This window comes from Jaculus jaculus, chromosome 7, assembly GCF_020740685.1.
Source record: "Jaculus jaculus isolate mJacJac1 chromosome 7, mJacJac1.mat.Y.cur, whole genome shotgun sequence".
NCBI classification, from domain to species: Eukaryota; Metazoa; Chordata; class Mammalia; order Rodentia; family Dipodidae; genus Jaculus; species Jaculus jaculus.
In genome coordinates this window covers 119,790,709-119,805,587 of record NC_059108.1, presented here as the reverse complement: position 1 = coordinate 119,805,587, position 14,879 = coordinate 119,790,709, and the positions used below count along the sequence as shown (strand labels likewise).

At 45.0% G+C, this 14,879-nt stretch overlaps 1 protein-coding gene across 1 annotated transcript in view; it reads right to left on the bottom strand.

The window, feature by feature from the left end:
- The window catches only part of Fntb (farnesyltransferase, CAAX box, beta), an 86,270-nt gene extending 73,267 nt beyond the window's left edge, over positions 1 to 13,003 (bottom strand). Inside the window, exon 1 of the mRNA XM_004649264.2 lies at positions 12,779 to 13,003. Within this exon, the coding sequence (XP_004649321.1) occupies positions 12,779 to 12,922 (144 nt within the window). The 5' untranslated portion in view covers positions 12,923 to 13,003. The remainder of the gene's footprint in view (positions 1 to 12,778) is intronic.
- Between the last annotated feature and the right edge of the window lie 1,876 nt (positions 13,004 to 14,879).

Below are 14,879 nucleotides of genomic sequence, written 5' to 3'. Positions count from 1 at the left end.
CCATTCTGTGGTTCTTGAATCTGGATTTTTTTGGGGAGGGGGAACCTTTTTATTGGCTTTTCGAGGTAGAGTTTCACTCTAGCCCAGGCTGACCTGATTCACTATGTAGTCTCAGGGTGGCCTCCAACTTATGATGATCCTCCTACCTCTGCCTCCCCAGCGGTGGGATTTTACTTCAACATAGGACATCTACAAAGAAGGGGGAGCAGGAGGAGAAATCAACCAGGGAAGCTGAACCATGCCCACTTCCTCTGACCTCTGACTGTAGCATAAACTGTCATGCTTCCATTTGATCCCCCAAAAAACTGACCATCCTGTTTAATCTCCCCTTTCTGCTTAAGAACCTCCATATGCAGCCAGCTACCATTCTATAGGAAGGCGATTTAGCAGCCACACAGCAACAGATCATTTTCTTCTGCATAGACAGAGAAGGGCCCATAGGCTCATTTCCCCTGAGCAAAGGCACAGTTTACAGCCACATTAATGAAGGTTCTCTCGGGGGAAGGCTGACAGCCCAGCGCATCTGCTCTACTTCAGAAAAGCTGCCACATGGAAACCTTACAAGAAAGGCCACAGGGGCTCAGTCACTGAAGATTAGGTCCCAAGAGAGTGGCTCTTTAATATTTAAAAAAGCCTGAAATAAAGTAAGTTTGGTTGGATTTACTTTAAATACATACCCTGAAAAAATAACAGTTAAAGACAATCTTGGGACTTGGGAGATGGTCCAATGGGTAAAATGCTTGCTACACAAGCTTGAGGATCTGATTTTGGACCCCCAGCACCCATATAAAGCCAAGCATGGTGGCACTCACTTGAAACCCCAGCACTAGGGAGGTACCACCATAAAGGCTCCCTATGGCAAGTTGGCTAGCTAGTCTACTCAAGTCAGTGAGCTCCAGGTTCGGTGAGAGAGCCTGCCTCAAAATAAGACGGGCAGCAATTGAGGAAAACAACCACCTCTGGCCTGCACACATGTACATGTGCCCTCGTGCATATGAACACACACACACATGCATGCACACTACATATACATGCAAAACTTCAGGATAACTGAGGAAATCTAAACCAGAACTGGATGACAGATGATGACATTCCGGAATTATTGTTCTTCCTTAGATGTGCTGTGGATGTCCTGACCTAGAAGGCCAGTCTTAGGAGACAATGTCTTCACTTTAGTTTGAAAGACTCGTGTGGGGGGGGATATATTAATATACACAAATACATATGCACATGAACATATTATCAGTCTGGTCAAAACTGAAGTCTTCCTTCAAAGGGCCAGCTCTCTCAGCCCTTTTCAGCTACATGTCTCCCCTGAGCACCACCCCTACCCCCACAAACCCTCCTCTCACTGGCCATTCCAACACCCCAAGGGCACAGACATAAATGCCCTGGCACCATTTTCCTTCACTCTCTTTTCTTCTTCTTCTGACCCCACTTCATCACAGGAATGTGTATATCCTTACACTTTTCTGTATGTACCACCTTCTCTCTCCCCCACCTTCTCCACTTCTCCCTTGGCTCATGCCCAGTCCCCTTTCCCACTGGTGCCTTTGGAGTATGGGCAAGCAAGAGTCTGTGGGCACAAGCTTGCACCGTCCACCTGCAAGCTGACTGCACACTTCTCTTTATCCTCCCTCCCTCCCTCTCTCTCTCTCTCATGACTTACTCTTTCTCTGTATCTACTATCTGTCTATCTGTCCATCTGTCTGTCTATCTAGGTATCTCCATCTCACCCACACTTCCCACCTGGCTTGTACCTCTTACTCCTCCCCACACTGACCTACACCCCTCTCGGAAGCTCCACCCTGAGACCCAGCAGCCAACTCTCCCCTCCCCTTTGACCCTCCCGCACCGTTAACAATCCCATTCCTAAAACCACGGTCTCACAGCCTCTGCGTCCGAACCTCTTCTCGTTTCTACATTTACACATGTAAACCCACGTATCAAAGCAACATCCATCAGGTTGATTAGGCTATTTTAGGCAATTTCACAACTCTCTACACTGACAAGTTAACTTATAGCAGACTGATAGTTATGCAAAGAGTTCCCATCCACCAACAGGCCAACTGGCTGGGGTTTACCCTGTGGATACTGATGGGTACTGTACCAGCAGCTTCTCCTTTGGCAGCTATTGTTTGCTTCTCTTCTCCTTGCCCTTCTTGCCCTTTGGAAAGATGCCTTCCTTCCCTTTGCCTCTTGCAAGGATAGTGTCCCTCCCTTTCACCTGCGCTCTAAGTTCTAAAGAGGAGGGAGGACACCTAAATAACTAGAATGTGAAATATTAAAACAACAACAACAAAAAACTTTCTTGGGCTGGAAGATGGCTCAGCAGTTAAGGCGCTTGCTTGCAAAGCCTGAGTTCAATTCCTCAGTACCCACATAAAGCCCGATGCACAAAGGGGCACATGCATCTGGAGTTCGTTTGCAGTGGCTAGAGGCCCTGGCACACCCATTCTGCCTGTCTGTCTGTCTCTCTTCTCTCTATCACTCACTGCTTGCAAATAAATATATTTTTTTAGGGCTAGAGAGATGGCTTAGCGATTAAGGTGCTTGCCGTCAAAGCCAAATGACTCTGGTTTGATTCCCCAGTACCCACATAAGCCAAATGCACAAAGTAGCACATGTGTCTGGAATTCATTTGCAGCAGCTGGATGTCCTGGCATACCCATTTTCTCTGTTTCTCTCTCTCTCTCTGTGTGTGTCTTTCTCTCTACCTTCCTCTTTCCCTCTCTCTCAAATAAATAAATAAAGTACTATAAAATATTTTTTAAAACATCTTTCTTTAGGAGAGATGGCTTAATGGTTATGGTGCTTGTCTGCAAAGGCAAAGGACCCAGTACCCACATAAAACCAGATGCACAAGGTGGCACATGAATCGAGAGTTTGTTTGCAGTGGCTGGAGGCCCTGGTGCACCCATTCTCTCTCTCTCTCAAAAATAAATAATTTTTTTTTTTTTTGAGGTAGTGTCTTGCTCTAGCCCAGGCTGAACTGGAATTCACTATGTAAACTGAGGGTGGACTTGAATTCATGGTGATCCTCCTACCTCAGCCTCCCAAGTGCTGGGATTTAAGGGGTGTGCCACCACACCTGGCCTAATACAATATTTAAAAAAAAGATCTTTCTTTAAAGAACCCAGAATATGTGGTGATCTTCAGATAACATCAGAATGTGTAAGGGCTCTCAGTCGTTTTAGTTCTGTGCCTCAACTGAAAGCATGTTCATTGTAATGTGTAACTGTCAGAAAATAGAGGAGCTAGCCAAAGGAGGGTAAATCCATTGTGATGTTCCCTTTTTGAAAGGAGATACACATCTTGAGTGATGAAGACTCCTCATAGAGCCCTTTTTTGCTCATTTTCTCCCTGCATTTTCCTCCTCTGGGATAGAGGTCTTTTTGCCCTTACACTATCTAAGGTACAGCTTTGAGGAAAACAGTCAGTCGCCATCTGCTCATGATGTTGGCCCTGAATAAACCTGATGCTTTCCTACCAACTCGGGTCTTTGGAGTATTGGATTTTGTTTTTAGGGTTTCACTCTAGCCCAGGCTGACCTGGAATTCACTATGTAGTCTCAGGGTTGCCCATCAGTCGGGAGGCAGAGAGGTAGGAGGACCACTGTGAGTTCAAGACCACCCAAAGACTACATAGTGAATTCTAGGTCAGCCTGAGTTTAAGACCCTACCTTGAAAAAAAAATTAGAATTTGATCATTTAAAATTTTGATCATTTAAGGGCTGGAGGGATGGCTTAACAGTTAAGGTGTTTGCCTACAAAGCCAAAGGACCCAGGTTCAATTCCCCAGGACCCACATTCGCCAGCTGCATAAGGGGGCGCACACGTCTGGAGTTCATTTGCAGTGGCTGGAAGCCCTGGCGTGCCCATCCTCTCTCTCTCCCTCTTTCTCTGTCAAATAAATAAATAAACACAAAATTTTAAAAATTTTTGATAATTTAAAACTAAATACACTGAGGACCGGGGAGATGGTTCAGTCAGTGAAACACTTGTTGCATAAGCATGAGGCCTTGAGTTTGAACACCCAGTGCTCACATAAATGCCAGGCATGGTGGTGGCACACACCTGTAATCCCAGAATTCAGTAGGCAGAGACAGGTGGATCCCTATGGTGGCCAGGCTCAATGAGAGATCCTGTCTCAATAAATAAGGTGGAGACTGACAAGGAGGTACTCAATGTCAGCCTCTGACACGCATGCGTGTGCACACACATATGTGCACCCACTCATCAACATAAATGCACACCTACTTGCACATGCTACTGCATACGATGAGATACCACTTACTCCACCCCCACCAGCTGAATGGGAGAACATCGAACGCTGGTGAAGGTGCAGGACCAGAGTCTCACAAGGCTGGTGACGCGACACCAGCGCTACACGTAAGACTATGAAAAGCATAAACATCCACCGGTACTGTGACCCAGAAATTCCACCTCCAGAGTTGTACCCAGGAGAAATGAAAACATATGCTCAAAAAGACAGCAAGTATGTTCATAGCAGCTTTATTCGCAAAGCAAAATTTAGAAACAGCTCTTGTCCAGCAATAACATATTTTTTTAATCCTATATTTAAAGAAAGACCACTCAGCAGTTACAAATTATTGCCAGGTGTGGTGGCGCACGCCTGTAATCCCAGCACTCAGGAGGCAGAGGTAGGAGGATCACTGTGAGTTTGCGGCCACCCTGAGACTACATAGTGAATTCCAGGTCAGCCTGGGCTAGAATGAGACCCTACCTTGAAAAACCAAAAAAAAAAAAAAAAAGGAAAAGAAAAAAGAAAGAAAGGACAAATTATTGAGGCATACAACAACATGAATAAGCCTATGTGAAATGCACATTACAAGAAAATGAGGCAGGAAGATAGGGTTAAACATGGGAGCCTGGGTCATAAGCAGGTTAACTCCAGGACGCAACAACCAAGAAAGACTGTCCCTTGGACTGCCCCGACCACCCAAGGATTGTTACAAACATCATCTAATCACATACAACAGTGAAACTTCAGAGAATTCTTCCTTTCCCTTTTATTTACCAAAAAAGAAAAAGAAAAGAGAAAAAAAGCAGCATCCAGATTCCAAAATGGGGCTCTTGAGGCAAGTACACACACCCACACATGTACACGTCATAGTGAAAAAAAATGATACTCGCATCTCTCCTCTAAGTTCTAGATGTTTGGAATACAGTCCTGAACAAAACAAAGATTTCTCTCCCAGAGCTTGCTTCTCCTCACCCACACTCCTTAAATAAGAACATGAGAGGGAGGCACACAGAGCAGTGGTAGGAAACCAGCGCTCCAGGGGCTAGCTTGCAGGGAACCAAGCAGAACCTACCAGAACTGTAAGCTCACATACTGTCAGGTACAGACCTGGAGACCTGGAGCCATCTGGGTATGAAGTCCACCCGCCAGTTTTCAATAAGCCCTCCAGAAGTTTCTGATATATGCCCATGTGTGACAGATTATAGAGTTTTCTGAAGTGGTAAAAATTACCAAATTTCAGCTCAGGAGTTACTATAGTTTTCTTTCACAGAGTACTCACTTCATTCATAATTTAAATGATGCTACTGGGGTTTTGTTTTATTGCATGTATATGTATATGTATGTATGGAATGTGTGTGCATGTGTGTTTGCACATATGGAGTTACGCATCCACATGTGTGTAAGGGCATGTGGAAGCCAGGGGCTGACACAGGTGTCTTCCTTGATTGCTGGTTTAGGTAACCACTTTGCCCCAGGGACACTCTGTCTGTGCCTCCTGAGTGCTGGAATTACAAGTGGGCCACCAAGCCTGCCTAGTTTTCATGTGGGTGCCAGGGAGCCAAACTCTAGAATTCACACTTGCACAGCAATCATTTTATCCACTGAGCCATCTCCCCTGTTATTATCGATTAAATTTTTAATCTCAACTAGAAAAAAAAGAGATAAGTTTAAAGATTCTTTGACATTTAATAAAAAAAGCATTTCTCTGAACAAATAACAATGTTTGGGGAATACAGGAGAGTAGAATATGTCACCTCCAAATAAGATTGCAGGGGCTGGGCGTGGTGGCGCATGCCTTTAATCCCAGCACTCAGGAGGCAGAGGTAGGAGGATCGCCTTGAGTTCAAGGCCACCCTGAGACTACATAGTGAATTCCACATCATCCTGGGCTACAGTGAGACCCTACCTTGAAAAAAACCAAAATAATAATGTGATTGCAGGAGACCAGAATACATCACTCCAAAATAAGCCTCTTAGGTATAAGGATTATTTTGAGCTGATTATTTTGAGAAACAGCAGACACGAGAGAAGCTCTGAAACAGAACAGAAGTTACACTTTTATACATTTACATTTTTCTGAAGGAAATCTCTTTCTCCCTCTTCTTTTCCTCCCCGGTCTGAACCCAAAATGAAGGATATTCCAAATTCTATTCTATGGAAAAAGCACAGTGTGAATCTGCATGATAAACCTTACACTTGTTTTCTGTACTCTTCCCGGTCACCTTCCCGTTACTGGCCTCCCAACACCCTACTTGGTGTGTGCATGGAGGGGTGTTGGGTTACAAGTGTGTGTGCGCAGACACGCATATGCACGTGTGTGGAATTACAAGTGCACAGCACCATGCCTGGTTTGTTTGTTTTTTCATAGATGCTGGGAATCAAACTGAGGTCCTCATGCTTGCAACATAAGCACTTTACCAACTGAGCTATCTCCTAGGTCCTTTTTGTCTCAGGGTACCCTCCAACTCACAGTGATCCTCCTACCTCTGCCTCTCGAGTGCTGGGACTAAAGGTAGGCACCACCATGCCCAGCTATTAAATCTAGATTTTTATATATCTATATATATGTGTGTGTGTGTGTATATATAACTTTTTTAAAGGCTTTTAAAAAAATACTTATATTATAATTTTCTTAAGTCAAAATAAAAAATCCAGCTGGGCATGGTGGCACACGCCTTTAATCCCAGCACTCAGGAAGTAGAGGTAGAGGGATCGCCATGAGTTCGAGGCCACCCTGAGATTACACAGTGAATTCCAGGTCAGCCTGGACTACAATGAGACCCTACCTTGAAAAAAAAAAAATCCAAAATGCTTGCTGGTTTAGAATGCAAGTTTGGGGCTGGAGAGATGGCTTAGCGGTTAAGCGCTTGCCTGTGAAGCCTAAGGACCCCGGTTCGAGGCTCGGTTCCCCAGGTCCCACGTTAGCTAGATGCACAAGGGGGCGCACGCGTCTGGAGTTCGTTTGCAGAGGCTGGAAGTCCTGGCGTGCCCATTCTCTCTCTCTCCCTCTATCTGTCTTTCTCTCTGTGTCTGTCGCTCTCAAATAAATAAATTAAAAAAAAAAAAACATTTTAGAATGCAAGTTTCCTCCTTCCTCAAAGCAACATTGTACCTGCGAGGCTTCTAGGTCAGCCCTCTGAAGCCTTTTTTTTTTTTTTTTTTTGGTTTTCTGAGGTAGGGTCTCACTGTATCCCAGGGTCTGAAGCCTATTTAATGACTAGTAAGGGCTGATCCTATGAGTACTTGTGCCTCTAGTTAGCAGGCAATTAATCACTTAGGATACAGCAAAAAGGGAACACAGGAATCTAGACACTAACAGACACCTGGGGCTAGAGAGATGGCTTAGTGGTTAAGGCGTTTGCCTGAGAAGCCAAAGGACCCAGGTTTGATTCCCCAGGACCCATGTAAGCCAGATGCACAAGGGGCACATGTGTCTGGAGTTTGTTTGCAGTGGCTAGAGGCCCTGGAGTGCCCATTCTTATTCTGTCCCTCACTCTCTCTCTCCTTGTAAATAAATAATAAATGAACACTGACCTGAACAGCACACTAAGACCCTGTCTCAAAAGATGAAGCTTCCCCTGGAAATTGTAAGCCTCAAATAAACCCTTTCCTCCCATTTAAAAGAAAAAAGAAAAAGAAAAGCAACGGCTTTCTCTTTTCTCCCCCACAGATACTCTCACACTAATTGAGGCTGACCTGGAATTCACTATGTAGTCTCAGGGTGGCCTCAAACTCACAGTGATCCTCCAAGGCGTGTGCCACCACACCCAGCCTTGTCTGTATCTCTTAAGAGAAAAGTATGTTGAGATCAGAGACCAAGATTAATTAATGTGCACATGTGTGTGTTCTGCTGGTGGTAGAGACAATCTTGTGCATGTTACACACATGCTATGTCACTGAGCTATACCATTATCCCAATGTTTTCTTTGTTTTTTCTTTTTTTTTTTTTTTTTTTTGTTTTTTGAGGTACAGTCATGCTCTAGCCCAGGCTGACCTGGGATTCACTATGTAGGCTCAGGGCTGGCCTCGAACTCACGGTGATCCTACCTCTACCTCCTGAGTACTGGGATTGAAGGCATGCACCACCCTGCCTCGCTTCCCTCTCCTCCTCCCTTTTTTTTTTAATTAATTAATTTATTTATTTATTTTGGTTTTCTGAGGTAGGGTCTCACTCTAGCCCGGCTGACCTGGAATTCACTATGGAGTCTCAGGGTGGCCTCGAACTCACAGCAATCCTCCTACCTCTGCCTCCCGAGTGCTGGGATTAAAGGCGTGCGCCACCACGCCCGGCTTTCCCCCTCCCTTTTAACTGAATGACTTTCTGGTCTGAAGCAAAAGTTTCCTAAAACACCTTATCCTTCCCTTCATTCACTGACTTGTGCAAGTGCCTGAACAGTGCCTAGCACATGAAATGCACTCAAGTATTTATTGACTGGATGAACAGAGCAGAAGGAATTGCCAGAGATAGCTCCTTTTGTGTTTAAAGATTTGACTCCTATCTGGGCACGGTGGCACAAGCCTTTAATCCCAGCACGGGAAAGGCAGAGGTGAGAGGATCGCCGTGAGTTCATGGCCACCCTGAGATTACATAGTGACTTCCAGGTCAGCCCCGGCTAGAGTGAGACCCTGCCTTGAAAAAAAAAAAAAAATATTTGACTCCTGTTGTTATTGACTCACAAAGATTCCTAACAATGACACAATGTGAGTGGCAACATTTGTCTTTATTGCAATGGCCCAAAACTGGAATGATTCATAAATTCTGCCTGTCATAACCAAAAGATTAACAGTACCTTCTATAAACAAGCTTTCTGATGAATGCATCACGTTACCCTACCAATTTGGTACTTCTTTAAACCTCGACCTTCTCTGCTGTAGAACCATATAAGGACTGCATGATGCAATGAATGTACAGAGAGCATGCAGCAACATGCTGGGACCAAATGAACCGTCACTGTGACGGAGGAAGTCATAAAAACGAGCTGTCACATCTTCTTACTAGCTGCAGCTACTCATCCTACATTTCTAAATGCGAGCTGGGATAATGACACATCAAATCAAAGAGGCTCAGGCTGGAGAGACGGCTTAGCTGTTAGGGCACTCGCCTGGGAAGACTATGGACCCATGTTCAACTCCCCAGATCCCACATAAGCCAGATGCACAAGGTGATTCATGCACAAGGTCACATGTGCACAAGGGGGCACACGCACCTGGAGTTCAATTGCAGTGGCTGGAAGCCCTGGCCCACCAACACTCTCTCTCTTTCTCTCTCATAAAGGCATATCCCACCATGTCCAGTAAATTGTGTGTGTGTGTATATATATATATATCTACTATCAAACCCCTGGGTTCACATCCAACAGGCAGTCTATAACAAATCAACTTGCTCATTATTCTTACTCAGAACGTAGTGCTGGTATTTTTCTCATAAGAACTAAGCAGGTAGGAACTTTAGCAATATACTAAGAAAAAAAGTGTAAATCGGGCATGGTGGTACATGCCTTAAATCCAGCTCTTGGGAGGCAGAGGTAGGAGGATCACTGTGAGTTCAAGGCTACCTTGAGAGTACATGGTGATTTCCAGGTCAGCCTGGGATACAGAAAAACCCTACCTTGAAATAAAAAAAGAAAGAAAGAAAGAAAAAAGTATAAAAAAGAATAAAGGCTGGGTGTGGTGGCACACACACCTTTAATCCTAGCACTCAGTAGGAGGACCACTGTGAGACCCTGAGATTACACAGTGAATTCCAGGTCAGCCTAGGCTGACCCTACTTCCAACAACAAAAAAAAAAAAACTGGACTGGAGAGATGGCTTAACTGTTAGGGTACTTGCCTGCGAAGCCTAAGGACCCATATTTGACTCTCCAGATCCCACTAAGCCAAATGCACAAAGGTGAGGCAAGTGCAAGGTCGCACATGCCCACTATGTGGCACAAGCGTCTGGAGTCTCTCTCCAAAAAGAAAAGTAATAATAATAAAAAATTGGAAAATATCTTGATAATTTTGTTGCTTTTTACTTACTTCTCTAGCATGGAAGTCTTTGTACTGTTCTCTAAAAACACAGACTAACTTCTAACTCTCTTTTCTCTATTAGCATCCTAGCCACACCCTTATCTGCTAAGTCATTTCAGCTGAGTAGATAAAAGCTGAAGGCTGGAGGGAAACCCCATATCTAAGGTCAGAGCAAAAGAAAAAGGCTTGGGTTAGAGAAATGGTTCAGCAGTTAAGGCACTTGCCTGCAAAGCCTAATGACCCCCAGTTCAATTCCCCAGTACCCATGTGAAGCCAGATGCAATTATCAAGATGATGTATGCCTGGAGTTCATTTGCAGTGGTTAGAGGCCCTGGCATGCTCTCTCGATCTCTCTCTTCTGTCTGTATCTCTCTGCTTATAAACATTAAAAAGAAGGAGGAGGAAGGGGGAAGAAGGAAGAAGAAAGGAAGAAGAAGAGGAGGAGGAAGGAAGGAAGGAAGGAAGGAAGGAAGGAAGGAAGGAAGGAAGGAAGGAAGGAAGGAAGGAAGGAAGGAAGGAAGGAAGGAAGGAAGGAAAGAATGAAGGGAGCCTTGCCTTGGGCCTATGCAATAATCCATTACTTTGGACCCCTGCAAAGATTATGTAGGTTTTTCACTGATGAAGATTTCTTGGCAAAATTGCAGAGATTTGGGCTGGAGAGATGGCTTAGCGGTTAAGCGCTTGCCTGTGAAGCCTAAGGACCCCGGTTCGAGGCTCAGTTCCCCAGGTCCCACGTTAGCCAGATGCACAAGGGGGCGCATGCATCTGGAGTTCGTTTGCAGAGGCTGGAAGCCCTGGCGCGCCCATTCTCTCTCTCCCTCTATCTGTCTTTCTCTCTGTGTCTGTCACTCTCAAATTTAAAAAAAAAAAAAAAATTGCAGAGATTTCTAGTACACTGGTTAGCTAACTACATTGGGGAGCTACATGCAAAAGATGCAAAAGATTTCAGGCTGGAGAGATGGCTTAGAGGTTAAGCGCTTGCCTGTGAATCCTAAGGACCCCAGTCAAGGCTGGATTCCCCAGGACCCACGTTAGCCAGATGCACAAGGAGGCACGTGCGTCTGGAGTGGAGTTCGTTTGCAGTGGCTGGAGACCCTGGCGTGCCCATTCTCCCTCCCCCTCCCCCTCTCTCTGCCTCTTTCTCTCTCTCTCTGCCTCTTTCTGTCTGTCACTCTCAAATAAATAAAAGAATTTTAAAAAATTTTTTTAAAAAGATAAAGATTTCCTTTACTATCCTAAAACCCACGAAGGCCAATTCTCGAGTTAAAATATTTCCTCTGGGGCTGGAGATGGCTCAGTGTTTAAATGTGCTTGCTTGCTTACAAAGCCTGATAGCCTGGTGTTTGATTCCCATTAGCCACATAAAACCTTATGCACAAAGTGGTGTGTGCAAATGGAGTTTGTCTGCAGTGGCAGGATGCTCTGATGCTCCCAATCAGACCCTCTTCTCTCTCTCTCTGTGCTTGCAAATAAATAAATAATTTCCTCTGCTATTATGTGAATAACCATGTATTCAATCCTTTGTTATAAACTTATATCCAGCCATAACTGTCAAATAGTCATGGTTCTATTAAATTTGCCTAAACAGACTTCCAGCTTCAAATATGAAAGATGAAGCAGGTCCCTTAAAGGTTAAACCTGAAGAGATCTTATTTTAGTAAGTAGCTAGATGAGTGAATATTTGTTTGTGCTAAAAACGCATCATACTGACCACTTCTAGATGGGTAAACAGCTCTGCAACTGATTTGGGAACAATTCCAATGGGGGGATGAGAAGCAAAACGAAAACTATTAGTTCTTCACTACTCATTCCTCACTTTTAAATGGACTCTTCTACCCTGGGCCTTCGTGAATAACAAGCAGTCTAAACTCCTGACTTCTGATTTTGCTCCTTCCAAGCTGAAAGGTCTCCTGTCTGTATTCACCAATGAGGATCCAGGCTAGGGGCTTTCTTTGTGTTTCAGCGTTCAATCTTGTGTCCGAAACCCAGCAGGTTAGCACATGACGACCAAAATACCCATCACGAGGCAGGCCCCAACCTGACTTAGCAGGTCAGAAAATAAACCGATTGTGGATTGGCATGACCACGGTCCGGCCGTTCCGTCCCGTAAATGCCCCGAAACTGCAAGCATGCGGAGAAAAGTGCATGTGGATCCCAGAACCTGCCGACATCCCGACAGAATGGACTGTCCAGTACCCCCAGACTTCTGTAGACTTCAGCCGTAGAACACGATTCGACACTCTCTGATGTAGAGTGGACTAAGGATACTGACTGTCCAGTCCCCCAAGGCCAACCCTGACAACGACCCGCCATCAAGCCAGCCCCACTAACGCTCGATTCGGAAACCCAAGCCAGGGCGCCTAGAGCTCGTGCGGAGGAGGGGGCGCGGTGCACTATGGGAGTCGTAGTTCTTAAGAGAGTTCCACACCCAGCCGAGCCATCGGACGGGACTTTCCCTCCCAGAAGACCCCGCGCGGGCGCCTCGCCCAGTCCTGCCACCTTACCTGTTCTATGGACGTGACTGTTTCCACCGAGTCGTCTTGCAACCGCTCCCGCGCGTGCTCGGGCCTCAGACTGTACAGAGGTTCCGACCAGACAGGAGAGGAAGATGGAGGGCAATAGTAGGTGAAGGAACTCGAAGAAGCCATGATCAAGAGAGCTGCGGGCGCTGTATGGGACTCAGCTTCGTCTGGCAACAACGCGCATTGAAACTCGAGCGGGCTAAGGCGCTACGGAAAGTGGGTAGAGTCAAAAAGAGTATAAACGCGAATCTCTCCTCCCACCTACACATTTTCAGGGAGTGAGTTATAAGGATGCTGCCGCCCTCCATTGGGCAGACGAGCTGCTGCAAGAGCTCAGCTTGAAAGCAAACGTGCTTCTGAATTTCATTTGGGAATGGTAGCGTAGGAGGCCTCAGTTCATTATACAAGTAATTTAAAAGACAACTTCGCTTCGACATTTTGCTAATTTTCACCTAATTATAATGCAGTGCTTTGCAGTTTCGGCTGCTCAAGAACCCAGTGAATGTAATTTTCAAAGAGTTTCTGACAACTGTCCTGATTGCCTCAGTCATTCTTTTTCTAATAGAATTATTGTGCACCTTTGGGCCCTTGACAGCCTCTTAGGAGAAGCTGGGAGCTTCTTAGTAAATGAGCTGAACGGCATGCCGCACCAGTACTCAGTGAAAGAGGAAAAAAGCGTTGTAATTTCCTCCTACCTCCCTGAGGGTCACAGTACAGTAAGGAACTAAAATGCAGTAGGAGAAACGAGTGTAAGTGAAACAACCAAAGAAATAATCAACAAATACTTATGGGCCTGCTACTTGCCAGGTATTGTACTGGGCCCCAGGAATACAAAAGTAGAGTGCTTTCCTTTGGGGTATACTGGATTTACGAATAGACAGAATGAAATGAAAGACCACAAATACATGAAGTCTTACAATTACTATATGTCAGAATATTGCACTGTTCATGAGGGTTAGATTGGGTGGTGGGACCAGGCCTTTCTGAGTACATGACATTTAATCTGAGCTTGAAGTGTGACAACCATCTAGGAAAACAAAATGATGCGGCATCTCAAGAAAGACCACCAATTTGAGAGAATATACCACAAATATACATGTGTGTGTTCTCTATGTTTATAATGTGCTGGCCATGCCTGATCTAGTCAAATATACTTGTGTGTGCTTATATTAATTCTGGTACTTAATCATTGAGTGGGATTAATTATCATATATGGTCCTATTTAAAAAATGGCTGGCATAGTGGTGCATGCCTTTAATCCCAGCCCTTTGAAGGTAGAGATAGGAGAGGTACTGTGAGTTCAAGGCCAGCCTGAGACTACATAGTAAATCCTAGGTCAGCCTGGACTAGAGCAAGACCCTACCTCAAAAACAAAATGTTGGGCTGGAGAGATGGCTTAGTGGTTAAGCGCTTGCCTGTGAAGTCTAAGGACCCCGTTCGAGGCTCGGCTCCCCAGGTCCCATGTTAGCCAGATACACAAGGGGGTGCACGCGTCTGGAGTTCATTTGCAGTGGCTGGAAGCCCTGGCGCACCCGTTCTCTCTCTCTCCCTCTATCTGTCTTTCTCTCTGTGTCTGTCGCTCTCAAATAAATAAATAAAATATGAACAAAAAAATATTTAAAAAATGTTAAAATAGTGCTTTTAGGAAAACCCTACTATGTGTGGACAGCAATAGAAAAGAATCTTTTTCAAAGCTTATGTCAAAAGTACTACACCAAAATTATAATATCAAGAGGCTGAATTGTTGAGGATAAGAGGGCTGTGGGAAAGGTTAAGATAATAATAAATGCACCAGGGGCTGTTGGGTATAGCCCAGAGCTTAGTATGTGCAAGGCCCTGGGCTGCACTCCCAGCGCTATACACACAGACACACACACACACAAACACACACACGCACACGCACTGCACCCCTACATGCTCTACTTCCTGCTGAGAGCATTTTACTCTGTTCCTATTCTTAATTATCAATATTAAGTCCATGTTCAGGACCCAGGGAATGTAGGCCCCTGTGATATTCCACAACTTGCCATCTCTGTGTTCTCACTCTCTGGTGGTAAACAGAAGCACTCAGATTCCAAAGAAG